The sequence below is a fragment of the Salvia hispanica genome, chromosome 1, assembly GCF_023119035.1.
Source record: "Salvia hispanica cultivar TCC Black 2014 chromosome 1, UniMelb_Shisp_WGS_1.0, whole genome shotgun sequence".
NCBI classification, from domain to species: Eukaryota; Viridiplantae; Streptophyta; class Magnoliopsida; order Lamiales; family Lamiaceae; genus Salvia; species Salvia hispanica.
In genome coordinates, this window is record NC_062965.1 from 35,569,837 (window position 1) to 35,584,951 (window position 15,115).

At 35.1% G+C, this 15,115-nt stretch overlaps 3 protein-coding genes across 7 annotated transcripts; 1 reads left to right on the forward strand and 2 right to left on the reverse strand.

Moving 5' to 3' along the window:
- The first annotated feature begins 688 nt into the window (after window positions 1-688).
- On the forward strand, window positions 689-2,915 carry LOC125202567 (U-box domain-containing protein 9). Its single transcript, XM_048100989.1, has 2 exons — window positions 689-1,156; window positions 1,581-2,915. The coding sequence occupies exons 1-2, from the start codon at window positions 878-880 to the stop codon at window positions 2,670-2,672; spliced, it is 1,371 nt and encodes a 456-aa protein (XP_047956946.1). The 5' UTR covers window positions 689-877; the 3' UTR covers window positions 2,673-2,915.
- A 3,464-nt stretch (window positions 2,916-6,379) lies between these two features.
- LOC125210617 (E3 ubiquitin-protein ligase CHIP) lies at window positions 6,380-9,490 on the reverse strand. 2 transcript variants are annotated; one of them, XM_048110158.1, is made up of 8 exons: window positions 9,288-9,490; window positions 9,132-9,199; window positions 8,982-9,045; window positions 7,861-7,932; window positions 7,457-7,590; window positions 7,141-7,294; window positions 6,953-7,063; window positions 6,380-6,871 (listed from the first exon to the last, which is right to left on the reverse strand). In XM_048110158.1, the coding sequence occupies exons 1-8, from the start codon at window positions 9,390-9,392 to the stop codon at window positions 6,746-6,748; spliced, it is 834 nt and encodes a 277-aa protein (XP_047966115.1). In that variant the 5' UTR covers window positions 9,393-9,490; the 3' UTR covers window positions 6,380-6,745. The 2 variants fall into 2 exon arrangements, with proteins under 2 accessions (XP_047966115.1, XP_047966121.1); XM_048110164.1 differs by having other exon boundaries at window positions 9,128-9,199; window positions 9,288-9,442.
- A 1,480-nt stretch (window positions 9,491-10,970) lies between these two features.
- LOC125201406 (adenylylsulfatase HINT3) lies at window positions 10,971-14,209 on the reverse strand. 4 transcript variants are annotated; one of them, XM_048099497.1, is made up of 8 exons: window positions 13,835-14,200; window positions 12,770-12,825; window positions 12,590-12,647; window positions 11,981-12,047; window positions 11,593-11,648; window positions 11,417-11,470; window positions 11,187-11,344; window positions 10,971-11,063 (listed from the first exon to the last, which is right to left on the reverse strand). In XM_048099497.1, the coding sequence occupies exons 1-7, from the start codon at window positions 14,021-14,023 to the stop codon at window positions 11,213-11,215; spliced, it is 612 nt and encodes a 203-aa protein (XP_047955454.1). In that variant the 5' UTR covers window positions 14,024-14,200; the 3' UTR covers window positions 10,971-11,063; window positions 11,187-11,212. The 4 variants fall into 4 exon arrangements, 3 of the variants coding, with proteins under 3 accessions (XP_047955454.1, XP_047955453.1, XP_047955455.1); XM_048099496.1 differs by lacking the exon at window positions 10,971-11,063 and having other exon boundaries at window positions 11,077-11,344; window positions 13,835-14,199; XM_048099498.1 differs by lacking the exon at window positions 10,971-11,063 and having other exon boundaries at window positions 11,203-11,344; window positions 11,417-11,475; window positions 13,835-14,209.
- Window positions 14,210-15,115: the final 906 nt, after the last annotated feature.

The following is a 15,115-nucleotide window of genomic DNA, read 5'->3' on the forward strand; positions in this document are numbered from 1 at the left end:
CACTTATTTATCATAATTTAGCTGTTACTTTCTCTAAATTCATGTCACAATTGGAAGATATATTTTGACCATGAAGTGGACTCTGATTCTGTTTCCTGAACAAGTATACTTAATTAATTTCAACAATATCTTATTTCCTAAAACCGAATTATCTTTATTATATTTTTCTCAACGATTAATTGTGAATGATTCTAAGATCTAGCTTTATACTAGTCGGTGGTGTTCGGTTTCCTAAATAAAATAGTACCAAGATATAACTTAGGATAGAGTTGTGAGATTATTTTAGTCATAGTTATGACTAATTATCTCATGATTATCCATCTAGAATTGAATTGTGATTTTGAATCTCATGAACCACATATTTAATTCTGGAATACAATCTTGTAACCTCTCGTGTACGTAGAATAGTTTAAATTACATATTAAAAGTTATTGTAGTAATATATGGTTGATTGTAGTAGCAGTATTTGATTATGTGTCATGACTCATAAAAAATTAGTGAGCTATTAACGTTGGTTGACGTATCAATTCCATTTTCTTTATTAGATATTATGAGCATTGGAATAAATATTCCATTAATACAAATGTGGATTAATAATATCAGTCAAAATTCCGTTCCAACTTTTACCATCAAAATTGGTGTTAGAATTAATGAAAATTGGGATATAAAAAGGCTATAATAAAAGAAAAAATGAGGAAAATTAGGTGTCTTCTCCTCGTCTGTGTATTGAGTTGAGAGAGAGTGCTTCAATTAAGACTAAAAGCGAAAGCCACTCGACTAGAGAGAAAATGGGGGAAATCAGATAACAAAGAATCAAAAACGCAAGTGGATTTCATTCGTGGAAAGCGTAGGAAAGGAATTGAATTATTGAAAGGTGATGGCGAAAAGCGGCGTGGTGGAAGGGGAACAAACGGCGGCGGCGGATAGAGCGATGGAGCTCAAAAGAGAATTGCAGAAATTGGTGAAATCGATCGCGGATGATGACGGCAACGATGTTGTGAATCTCGACGCGATTGACAGAGCGCACAAAACGCTGCGCTGTTTGAGTGAATTGAAGCTGAATAGAAGCGGCGGAGAGGCAGCGGTGCCGGAGGAGTTTAAATGCCCGCTGTCTCTGCAACTCATGAGAGATCCCGTCATTATCGCCTCCGGTCAGGTAAATCGATCGTTTTCTCTCTCTTTTTTTTTATTTTTTTAAATTATTATTTTATACTTCGTATAACCGCCGTTGACATCATTGATGGAATTCCAAGTCATTATGTTCTAGCAATTTTTTGTTGAAACTATTTTTTTTTTGATTTTAGCGTTGAAATGCTTATATTGATGAAGGAATTGAATTGAGAATCTTAAATGATTTACACCGTTTTCTCTTTCGATCCCTTGCTTGTTGAGGCTCTTTCTCTCTTCTGCATATGAGGTGTTTGTTTATTGGGGATATTCATATTGTTATGTAAATTTGTATAAATATGATGTCGCATATTTCATTTTGATTCATCTATTTGTAACTGGAATTCTATTGCAATTAGATCTAAATTTCGGTTCATAGTGTTTACTATACATTTTCTCCTGCAAAATTGCAGACATTTGATAGGCCATTCATCCAAAAATGGCTAAAATCAGGGAACCGAACCTGCCCTCGAACTCAGCAGGTGCTTTCCCACACGATCCTCACCCCGAACCACTTGGTTCGGGGCATGATTGTGCAATGGTGCGAAATGCATGGCATCAAGCTGCCTGAATCCCTCGAGTACACCAACGAGGATGGTATGACAGAGGGTGATAAGGCTCGTTTTGTCTCGTTGCTCAAGAAAGTATCTTCTGTTTCGCGGTTGGACCAGAGAGATGCGGCCAAGGAGTTTCGTCACCTCACGAAGAGAACTCCTTCGTTCCGCTCCTTCTTTGGTGAATCCCTGGATGCAATCCCTCAGCTGCTGTCTCCGCTATCTCAGACCAAGCAGGATGGGGCTGAGCCTCACCCGGACCTCCGGGAAGATCTAATCACTACTCTCTTGAACCTCTCCATCCACGACAGCAACAAGAAGCTCGTTGCAGAGACGCCAACGGTCATACCCCTCCTCATGGATGCGTTGAGGTCAGGAACCATCGAGACGAGGAGCAATGCAGCTGCGACCCTCTTCACGCTATCCGCCCTCGACTCCAACAAGGCTCTGATCGGGAAATCTGGCGCGCTGAAATCCCTCATCGACCTATTGGACGAGGGGCACCCATCTGCAATGAAGGATGTCACCTCGGCAATCTTCAACCTGTGCATTCTTCTCGAGAACAAGGTGAGGGCGGTCAGGAATGGGGCGGTGCCTGTGATCTTGAAGAAGCTCGAGAGCAGGAACCACGTAGATGAGCTGCTATCGATCCTTGCTATGCTCTCAACCAGCCAGAGGGCCATCGAGGAGATGGGCGAGCTCAAGGCCGTCTCTTGCCTGCTCGGTATAATGAGGGAGACGTCTTGTGCGCGCAACAAGGAGAACTGTGCTGCGATTCTCTACAACGTCTGCTACAGTGACCGGTCCATGTTGAAGGCGATGAAGGAGGAGGAGACGACGTATCGCACGATATCGAAGCTTGCTGAAGATGGGAGTTCTAGAGCTAAGAGGAAAGCCAATGGCATTCTTGAGAGAATGAATCGAGGGTCGAATAACAACTACACCTCGTGATATTGATCAAGCAAATAATCTGTAAAATTCTTCACCACATATCTTTTCATATATATATATACACACACATTGAGTTCATGTGTATATTATGCTTTTAGGAATAAATTGATCATATTGTTAGAACTAGTTAGTTTTAGTAAATAATACTAGTAATGATCTTGCTTTGAGATCCTTGTCCAAAATTGTTCAAACTCAGCGTGATTGGGCGTCATTTTTGGTATATTATTATTATTATTATTATTATTATTATTATTATAGTAGTAGTAATTTCTTTCATATCAAGTTGACGAGTTGAATTTGTCGATTGTGTATTTAGAAATTGACGAGTTAAATTTGTCGATTGTGTATTTAGAAATTGACGAGTTAAATTTGTCGATTGTGTATTTTGAAATTGATCACATGGGAATTTAGTAGTTGCGTGAATTTTATGTGGAGCAAATAAAAAAGGGTTGTTTTGGCTTTGTTTATAATTTAAGGAATCAAATCAAATCCGGTTGAAATATTTCACGTGCCTTACTCCACTCATAAACAGCTCAATTTGAGCTATCAGAATATAGCTTTATATGTTAAACGAGTGGAGTATATTTTACGTCAAATAAATAAATTATGTTATTTTCATGCAATGCAATTTCTGGTGAACTTGCTTGATGCTGATTTTGCTTATATTAAGGGTAGAAGGGATATGCGTAATTAATTCTTCTTCGTGTTCTTTTTTATGTCTTCTTCATTAGTCTTAATAATTATACTACTATGAATTATAGGGGCGTTAATAAATTGGTAACTTTATATTTAATAGCTGACTACAACTGATTTAAGAACCTAAAATTTTTAGAGATTTAGTGATCTATAAATTGGCATGTGTAATTTCATTTTATTATTATTTAAATTTAAAATGATTAGAGAACTACTAAAATTAGGATTTTGAATCAAATTGTCAATATAGTGTAATAAACATATCAATACAATTCCTTAAATATGTCAATATAATTTAACATTGACATTGTATATGCATTATATTGACATGTTATGATAGCTATGTTGACATTCAACTGTTACTTGAAAAACACGAAAATTCAAGATTTTTTTCAAATTTTGACATCGTAACATATGCAAGTGAGATATCGTTAAAATCCTTATAAAATTATCTTTAGTTTGATATGTTGAGTAAAATAATTTAAACTGAGATAGTTATAATCATTTAAAATTTTAAGATACTTTAAAAAGTTAGTTATAATCATTTAAAATTTGAAGATAATTTTAAATTGATATTTTTTGTAGTGATACTCGCAGCTTAATGATCTTGTATCTTGATTTATTAGTCCAGTATTTATCATTTAATTGTAATTAATAATTTAGTGATAAGTTAGCAATACAATGGGATACGCACCTCATGCATCATATATATATATATATATATATAGGGGCATGTTAGGGTGCCACCACCCCTTAAAATAACACCATACCACCATTTCTAGTCAATCATTTGTACACGTGGACGAATAATAAGTTGCCACGTGGCAAAAAAAAAAAAAAAAAAAACCAAAAAAGACGGGCAATAATATGCTGGCCTTTAAACAAAGAATTTTTCTTGAACAAAGAATATCCAACATGTTAGACAAAGAATCTATAGATTGCTGTCTAACGTGTTGGATATTGCTGTGTAGCGTTTATAATATTGTTGTATAAGCGTTGTCACGTTGTCATTTTAAGAGTGGTTGTCATTTTAACACAAACATATATATATATATATATATAAGAGATTTGGTATCTTGATTGTAGTGAATTTATAATTGAGAATCGCACCCATGCATCATATATATACAAAAGAGATTTGGTATCTTGATTGTAGTGAATTTATAATTGAGAATCGTATGGATGGTTCTAACAAATGTGAATCAAATGCAGCCAATAATGTCCGTGACAACCTCTTTCCAATAAAATAATTGAATCCTATCTTTATCCATCCACTAAAAACCAGAATTTACAACCTATGGCTCAACTTAATTGTCTTGCTAAAATAGCAAAATTGACATAATGAGTCACTATTAACATCAACACATATGAATCATCATTGAAATCGACATTGTGGAATCACTTAAAGTTGACTATAACTGCAAGTAGTAGGAGTAATTTCTTTAATTAGTACATGTGACGGTAGGGAGTAATCCATACATATATAAAAGGCCAATTTTATTGAATTTTGGATATAGATTTAAATATTTATAAATATAAGATGTAAAAATGAAAATATTAATGTAAATTTAGTTTTCTAATAATGATGATAATTTATTATTGTGAGAATGCATGAGCATTACACATGAATGTCATTCATGTTCATAGGTCGTTACGGTGGAAAATCTTTACGATTTTGACCAAATAATATACTATTACCACTATTAAAATGAATTTAGACGTAATTGCATGAACCGTTATATGTCCAGTGTCCACTTGAATTCATTAACAAATTAAATTTCTTATCATAAATGGAGGAAATTAAAAGACTTTAGAATATCCCCCAATTCATTTGTTTGGACTATAAATATATGATAGTTGATAGTTTACAATTCACCCCAGATTAAATTTTTTGTTTGATTTTAGATTAAACCTATTCAATGTGCGAAATATTAAAAAATTGTTAAAGAAAACGATTTGATTTCTTTTATTTTTTTTAATATATTTAAAATATAATACTAATAAATTATGAGAATTTTAAATTATAATATTATTATTTAAAAATAATTATTAAATATTATAAATATTTTTTATGCACTGTATCTAACCCCGCGATCTGTATTTTCTGGATCCATCATTCACCCTGATGCGTGTAGCTAGTTTCATTTAAAAGGAAACAACAAACCACAAGAGTGCAATGTATTATACACATTAAAATTAAGTGATTTCGGTCTTTGATTTCATAAATGGGTAGTATACATGCCAAACAGAATTACAATTAAAAGAGAGAGAAGAAATTATACTAAGCATCGAATATCCAAAGCAGACGGTAAATAATATCCATAAACATTGTGAAATGTACATGTATAGAAAAATAAGTATGCAATAAACTAGAAAAATAAGTATGCAATAAACTTTATAAAAAAATACTAACAGCAGACACAAGCAAGCTCAACCATCAAGAAAACCAGTAAAGATAGACAAGATTTTACTAAAAAATATACTACTAATATATACTCCATTTGCTAGTCCAACCAATGGTCAAACCAGTATGACCAGTTGAACAATAAACCGAAAGTTTTGCAGTTCACTTACCAATCCAGTTTTTAAAACATTGGTTTGAGATTGATACAACAATGATCCAATAACTGAGAAAATTTCTAGCTTATGTGAAATTGACTCACTGAGACATGCCAAGTTACAGATCCAAACTCATATTCAATGACAATGTAACTACAATCATCCGGATGTTACCATGTTTTATAATGATTAGACGGTCTCATGCAAATTTTCATGAAATGAAGAAGTATCATATAATAACACATGCTATGTTTTTCATGTAATAGCCTAATTCGAGATTAGATGGAATATTTCTGATCAAACTTGAGACAGATAACAGAAACACTTTCTGGATGTAGGAGTGGCTCCAGGAGAAAGTTCCAAGTTCGTATCCTACTAATGCCTTAAATTCAAAGTCGAGCTAGCTAGAGAGCAGCCATAAATAACAGCCAAACTAAATTGAAAAGACACCTAAATGGAAAAATTCAAGATTAGATGCAAGATTTCCAGTTCAAACTTTAGCCACAAACAGAAGACCGTCTGAGAGTAAGAATAGCTCGAGTAGGCTACAAAACAAGATTTTCGTCTCCCAGCAAAAGTCTGTGACAAACACTGTACAAGTTTGGTTCTGGAGACTATACATATGAAATTATGAACTATGTGATCTTCTAATCTGCTACTAATAGAATCGGGCATATATGTTATGCAATGGACGACACACTGTTCAATAGACCTTAGGGTGTTCTGACGTACTCAACAATAGTTATGGATCTGTTATCCTCATTCTGCTGGAGAGACGCAGCATATACTTACATGAACAAATCCAAGATCCCAGAACAGCTTCAATCCATCTCATAGGCCCAGCCATGCACCTCCAGGTATGCTCTCACAGCTTCTTTTATGGCCAAATTGGGCACCAACTGAGATGGATGTAGTGTTTCACGGGTAATGGGATCGAATTTACCCACCTAATCAATGGAAACTTTGAAGTCATATTCATTATTATGATGACAATTATGATCCTGTGAGTTATGAGACGTGATAGTCACCTTTTGGAGATGATCTAGGATCACCGCTCTTTCATATGTTACCCCACTTGGAGTGATTACAGGATCACGGAAAATGTCTAGAGTGATGTTACAGCACAGGTAGTCTGGAACCTGAAAATCCATAACTGGTGTCATGGAAATTCAACAAGATGGTAACCATATGAACATACAAAGACATCAATGCTAACCTCTGTTGGGGTATCATCTTCTGCAGCTTTCTTGAATACTAGGTTCAAGGCGTTCAGTTGATCTACAGTAGACCGGTGACTATCCTCGACAAAACCTTCTTTCTCAGAAGCATCACGGTTACATTTATCGATCAAGGCCGCTTCGCAAGCTTCTCTATTGAAGCATATAGGCACAGTAAGCAATGCAGACAAAGAAAACATTTGGTAACTGAATTGATTTCATCAGAAAAAAAAAACAGATATCATGCCATACCATAAGCAAAACGTAAAGAAACTTTAAGAACGGCAAAGAAGAGAAACCAATGATAGAACTTACTTTAAGTTTCGAAGTTCCCAAGACCGCTTGGTAGACTCATGTTCCCATACCAAGTATTTTGCTTTTGCAAGCTCTTGCCATATTTCCTCTACCATATATCCTTGGGGGTTCGCACCCCTGCCAAGGTCCAATGCCTATGAGTAACATCATGCATCACGAACAACAAATCATTTTCAACAAAATCTCAACAATCAAAAATAAAAAATCATAATATACCAGCCACAATTCATCTTGACATATCTTGATGAAGTAATATCTAAACATTTAAAACCAAAGTAGTGAACATGAATCACATGCAATCATATGAAAACAGATCTTGGAGACTTGGACCTCAAGAAAAAGAGTGCTCTCACTAATTTATGCAAATCCCTCAGCTCTCACTAATTTATGCAAATCCCTCATACCTTCTCCAATTCTTTCACCCCTTTTGCATATTCTTTCTTTTGCAGCAGAGCAAGACCGAGCATATAGTGAGCCTGAAATGCAAAGGCATGCATATTTAGTTGCAATTATAGTTTGCAAGTTTTTCCGAAGATAAATGTAGAAGAATATTCATATTACTACATTTAAAGCCGCAAGAATATCTCAAGGCTTAATCCAACATCAGAACAAACTCTCATGCTTAAACGACAGCATATATTTTCAAAGGGAACACTTGCAAGCTCATTGTTAATAGTTCCAACTTGCAACCAGAGCATTGTTAATGGTTACAGCTTGCAAACAGACACATATTTTCATGATATTTCAAGTTTCCAAAGGCTTCCATAACTTCCAAAGCCAGATGCAAGAAAATATGTTTGTTGGATATTAACATAATAAGAAAAGAGCATCCGCACGGAAAAATTTAGCATCTAATACTTATGAAAGAAAAGAAAATATGTGCATCTATAGCCCCAACAACTTAAACACAAAGGAATCAATCAACAATTTGACCAACTCCTGTATGTGTGTGTACTACAAGTCCAGAGTTGAACCACGATGTCCCATTTTACAACAAGAAAATATCAACATTCTCTTCACTCTGCCTTAAGGAATCCAGCTATAATTTCACCAACTACTACATCCCCATGCACAACTAGTTTACATAGTTGAACGACGATTCCCCTTTTTCTACCCGAAAATGTCAACATTTTCCTCACTCTGCCTTAAGAAAAAGAGTGATAAAGTTCCAGTAGCACCTTATCAGGAACTAATGATAAAAACAAATGATCCCATTGAATTCAACGCTACTTTGGCAACGGCATAAAAACAATTGTTCCCATTGAATTCAATGCTAATTGAGTGGTCAATGTCTGACCCCAAGGTATCAAGTTCGAGTCTACCATGGCACAGTCCATTAAATTTTATATAGCAATTACTAAAAGGAAAAAAAAAGGAGAAAGTCATATGTATCACACACTCTTTCACATTTATTTGCACTTACTAATTCAATTTCAGCGATTCACATAAACCTCAGCATAAACAGTAAAGTACAATCAAATAACTCCTACTATAAGAATGTTTCCACAGTGATTACCTACCATACCTTTACAGAATGGTGATCGAGCTGAATCGCTCTCCTGCAATCCTCCTCCACACGCGCCCATTCACTGCACATCATGAAAAATAAAACGAATAAAAACCAAAAAAAGGGGGGAAAGAACAACTCTGAAACAAGTTCAGTGATCGTACATACTTCCGCTTGCGATGACAGAGAGCGCGATTGGTCCAATACACCGGAACATTAGGGCACAGCGCAATAGCCTTAGAATAATCGAAGTTTTGAGCAACACGCAACGGTGAGGAAAGAAAAGATGAAAAACGAAATCAGTTAGAAATTAGAAAAACCTACCTCAGTATAAGCATCAATGGCGGCACCTAAGCGATCCTTCTTGAAGTACGTGTTGCCGTCTTGCCTGAGCTGCTCGGCTTGTTTCGCCACCATTGTTGGCGACATTTTCCTCTTCCTACCTATTCTCTCTCTCTCTCTCTCTCTCTCTCTCTAAAGTGGACGGGCGCTATTTGAGAATTGGGGAAAATTGAAAAAGAGAAACGGAGGGGAATTGGGAAATTTGATGTGAGAGAAAATGTTTTTGATTTGACGTTTTTGAATTGGATCGAGAGATTTGCTGGTTTTGCTATTGCCAGACCCACTAGCGTTAATAATTGGTTAATTATGATTAATGGTGATTTAATTTATGAAATTTGAAACGCAAAAACTATTTTGTAAGACTCCTATGTTAAAACTACGTTCAAATAAAATGTAAAATGATGAAAACGCTAGAAGCATAGCTTCCACACAAGAATCCAAAGAAAGTGAGAAACACATAAATATATTTTGGATTATCTTCACCTGGCATAATATTTTAAAATTATTTAATAATTATTGTATTTATTCATATAATAGGCATTTAGGAATTTTTAAACTTTTGAATGATATAAACACCGGAAATTAAAAGAGTTGACAAATCTATTAATAGGACACCAAATTGGATAGAGATAATAAAACGAAATTAGGTGTACAATTTTCTACTTAAGTTAAATTATTCTATCAGGTTGGTCAATATTCATCTTCACATTTATATGGATCCTTAAATATGAATCTGACGTGGCATTATTCAAATTTGATGGATGATTTAAAAAATAATTGTTGATAATTTTTTGCTACGAGCAGCTGCACTGAATTGGATAAGGTCATTTTTATATCAGGGTTGACCATATCAGGACTTTATAAGTTGACGTGGAAATACATCTTCTACTAGTAGTATTATATTTTTATTAGTCGGAAACTTCTTTAATTTAGAAATTATGTAGGAGTAAATTCAAAACATCTTTATTAATTAACAGAAATATCATCTTTAGTTTAGAAAGATATAATATGCTCAGCTTGTTTCCACTAAATAACTTTGCTAACTGTAAGTTTCCACTAAATAACTTTGCTAACTGTAAGTTTGCTAACTGTTCGTTAGCTAGTACTCCCTTCATGTTATGTTAATTGTTCGTTAGCTTGTACCCCTTCATGTTATGTTAATCGCACTTTTCCATTTCGATTCATTTCAAATTACTTATACCATTTGTATTTTAAGTGAGAATCAGGGTATTTTACTAAAATATTAGAGTCAATTAAGTATTTTGTTATTAATTGATCTCTTATTCATTTAAAATACTAATTTAATTACACTAAAAATCAATCTCAAATTATCAAATTGACAACCTAAAATAAATAGTGAGTAACATGAAACGGAGAAAGTATTAATATATGTCAAATCCAAAATTGATATTAACTCTATTTTTTATGTCAAGTTATTACCTAATGATGTGACTAAATGAGTAATAGTAGTAGTGTATCTTTCTCATTTATACTACTTAATTCATAAGGCTCATTCAATTGTGCTCATGTTAAAGTTCATAATATATCACATTGCTAGTGTTCGCGGAGTGTAATTTCGATCAAATTGGACGTGTGACACAAGACTTACCTTACTTGTTTTTGAAAATGTAATTTTTTAAGAAATTGCAAACGAAAAAGGTCAGCTTGATGATTATTTTGAAATATATAACTGAGAAACCGACTGAAGTAGAGCACTAGAGCAGTGTTTTTGTATGGTACAAAACATGGAGGAGAGTTCTGTGATCAGCCATAGCAACAAATGACACTATATAAGAATACAACCATTTATGCAGTTCGTTTCACGAGATCAATCGACACCTCGTCACACGATGGTGTAGAGGTCAAAGCAAAACAACTCACATATGGAACCGAGAGATGACGCGCAACTAATTCACAACAAGACTCGATCCTTGACCTTTGCTATCTTCGTACCTGCTCACGAACATCAAGCTTTCACGAATGCGGTCTGCAAGCTGTGAAACTTCTTGGTCCACCTTCATCGGGCGCCTCCGTAGGGACTGCAAGAGCGTTTCCACTTCACCATCAATTCTTATTCAACTCAGAGATATATAGAGAGAGGGAGAGGGTACCTCAGAAGTCCACAAGCAGTCGTTTGCTTTACGAGGTATTATGTGGATGTGGGTCTGAACTTGGCATGCAGCAGAAAATTACTACATACATCAGTAAATCCTGATCTAAATATGAGGGGTCGACCGTCTACGACAGCGGATGGGAGTGTGTGCTCGAGAAAGGGATTAGAGCTTACATGATATATAACTTGGCCAGCAGCTGCACCGTTGTTGACCAGCAAGTTGAACGAATCTGTATGGTTAAAATTCTTCTGAGCTAGTTTCGTAAACATAAATAAGCAGCAAAGGAATTTTGATAAGATATCTATGTTTGAAGTACCAAATGAAAGCGTGAAAGAGTCGAATTGGAGAAACTACCCCATGTGTCAGATTTACAAAAAGCAACAGTAAGTTTGGCATAGAGTAGCAGAAGCCGAAACACATACACACACACACTCACAGCAGCAGACAAATAAACAGAAGTTGGTAAGAAAAAACAGAGACGCTGATGGCATGAGAATGGTCACCACTGCAACAACGACATGAAGGGGGAGGGGAGTAAGCAAAAGAGAGTAGAAAACGTACCACAACCGGTAACTTTCATGACAGCGTTGCTAATCAAAGGCACTTTCGAACACATGGCCCCTATAATCTGTGAAGTGAGTCGATAAGTAGAATTAAGCATCATTGTCACGTGACAGTGTGAACACATGTTTACTCGCAGTACATTCATAGTGAGCTCCGAAAATCTTGTAGTAGTTTTTTTATACAATAATCTATCGAGTTGAGAACAGAACGGCACAACTAGGGAAGACTAGAGATCAAATCTGATTGCTCGCATTGTAAAGATGAAATATGTTGGTAGAACTTTATGGTTGAAAAACTGCTCACTTAAACTGGAGAAGAGATGAAGGATGAATTAGCTTCACACAGAATAGAATCAGCAAGAGGAATCATGCTATAGTTCATGAACTAATGATATTAATGCATTCAAGAAAAGCCTCGACATTCACTTGAAATTTAAGTCATAAATCTCTTGCATCAATGGAAGCCCACAATCAGAATAGGTTTATGCTGGAGCAGGTTAGAATTAATGAAGTTATCTATATTTGTCCGGACACTTGAAATTTAGGAAGTGTGGAAATTAGACCTAGATATTGAGCAAATTTAGTACTACAACATATGAAAACTTACCGATGGAGGAGTTGCATCCAACGAGGGATAATGACCCTTTGGAATAATAAGAGAGTGCCTAGAAAAAGTGTAAATATTCTTCCACTTAAATGGGAAATTCCAGATGAACAAATACCGATCCTGGCCTATAAAAGAATGAGACCAGAAAAATATGAGGAGTTCCGGGAGATGATACCTTACCCATGACATAGAGGATATGTATCCAAAATGCAAACGCACTCATCATCTTCGTATAACTGCAGCCAAACACAATGTTACAGTAACAGATAATCAGACTTTGGAACGCAGACAGCAAAAAGGTCTAGTTTCACTTCTTTTCCTTCGTAGTTGAGTAAATTCAGCAGCTTCAACGTTAAAAACTTACAAGTTTTAAGAAACCAATCCATAAAAAAGACTATAAACACAAATCGACATTAGAAAACAAGGCAGCATTTCAGAACCAAAATTATAGCACAGATTTTGGAACTGAATAAACAGTTAAATTGCAACTTTTTCACAAAAATCCCAATTTTTTCATTCTTCATGAAACAACTCGAAAATCATCAACTTAGATCCAACTGATAGCTAGATCACACTGCTCCTCTACAAATATTCCTGAAATAGCAACTCTAATGAGCAGTAACGATGCATTCATTGCTTAAAGTTCATAACCACAACCTCCAAATACATCATACATGTTGATCTCATAACCTCGAAACACAAGCCAATAGGTATCTCCAACTCACTAACTTCCAAAACAGATCAAGAAAACAGCTCTATCGCCTCGATAGACTTCAGATTGGCCGGAACCAATCATAGTCGGACAATGCTATAGTACCTCCGCATTGTCCATCCTAGAATGCACTCGGAAACCCTGAGAACTAAAGCTGCGATTTGTGATGATATTAGCATCATCTAGAAGAATGTCCATAGCTAATAACTTGTCCATCACCACTCTCACACTCTTTACCCACAATTTTCATTGAAAAATGTGGCAATTTCATCTAAAACAAAAATTATAATGGATTCCCCTCTGATTAAATTCGCTTCCATAACCCTAAACACATATTTCTAGTTTCCACCCAAACTGATATAATGGAAAATAAATTAAAATGCTACACACAATCAATTAATCAAACCAAGGAAGCATAAAATTCCCTAAAAATGTTCACCAACATTTGGCGACAAACATAATAATCGGAAAATTCAAAATTCCAAACACTTCCAATAAAAAGGGGGGAGAATTAAGAAAAAACGAAAGTTTACTTTTAAAGCAGGAGCTTCACCGAGAACAATCCTGCAAAATACACAATCATCTTCTCCTTTCTTCATCTCATTCCCTCCGTTGCAAGCGGAGGCCATCAGCGAGCTAAACGAGGCCGTGCCCGAGGTCTCTACAAGTGGATTCACGTGGGAGGAAAGCAGAGCTAAACGACGTCGCGCACGAGCCTCCATCGTGAGAGCAAACAGTGAAGAGGATTGGCTACGAGACTGTGTGCGCCATGAATTTCTGCGTTGAGAAGCTTCGGAATAAAACAATGAAAGAAATTTCGAGAATTTTTTCTCTTTTTTTTGCGTTTATTTGTTGATTCAGATAATATTGTTGATAACTGTGTGCTTCTCAGCTTTTTCTCATCCTTTTTTTTGTATTTTTATTTTGTTATTAAATGTTTTTCTTTGGTTACAAAAGAATTTTAGAGTTGCTGTCGGAGGGAAATATTTTGTGGTTGGTTATATGTTATCTACAATTACTTGATTCGTGGCCCTTTTTCAGGGGAAATATTAGATTTCCCCAAATTAATATCTTCTCAATTGTTTTATGTTTGTTTCAACGTCCAAATCACGATTTTAATCTTTGATTCAACCAATTAATATTATCTAATACGAATTCTCAATGGATTATTGAAAAATTGTAAATACTACTCCCTCCGTTCTTTAGTAGTAGAGTCATTTTGTCATTTTGATAAGTTACATAGTAGTTGAGTCATTTTCCTTTTTTTTTACTAAAACTCAACATTTTTCATCTCACTTACTTTTCTTTCTCTCTCCTTTTTCCTCCATTCGTCCCATTTAAGATGTCACCTTTCCTTTCTTATTTGTCCCTATCAAGATGACCACTTTCCAATTTTGAAAATAACCCCTTATCTCTTCTTTCCACATTAAAATATTCAACTTCCAATTTTGGAAATAACCTCTTATCTCCTCTATCCACATTAAAATATTCAACCACATTTTTTCTCTTTACTTTATTCCACCTAACAACACATCCTAAAATCCTGTGTCACTCAAGAATGTGGCACTACTTTATTCCACCTAACAATACTTCCTAAAATCTCGTGTCACTCAAGAATGTGGTCATCTTGATTGGGAAGAAGTTTACTCCCTCCGTTTTTAAAAAATAGAAATATTTGAAATGACACGGATTTTAATGCACAATTTGGTAAAGTAGGAGAGAGTGAGAGAAAAAAATTAGTAAAATAAGAGAGAAGGAGAGAAAAATTGGTAAAGTAAGAGAGAGAAAAAAAAATAATGGAATTAATATTAGTG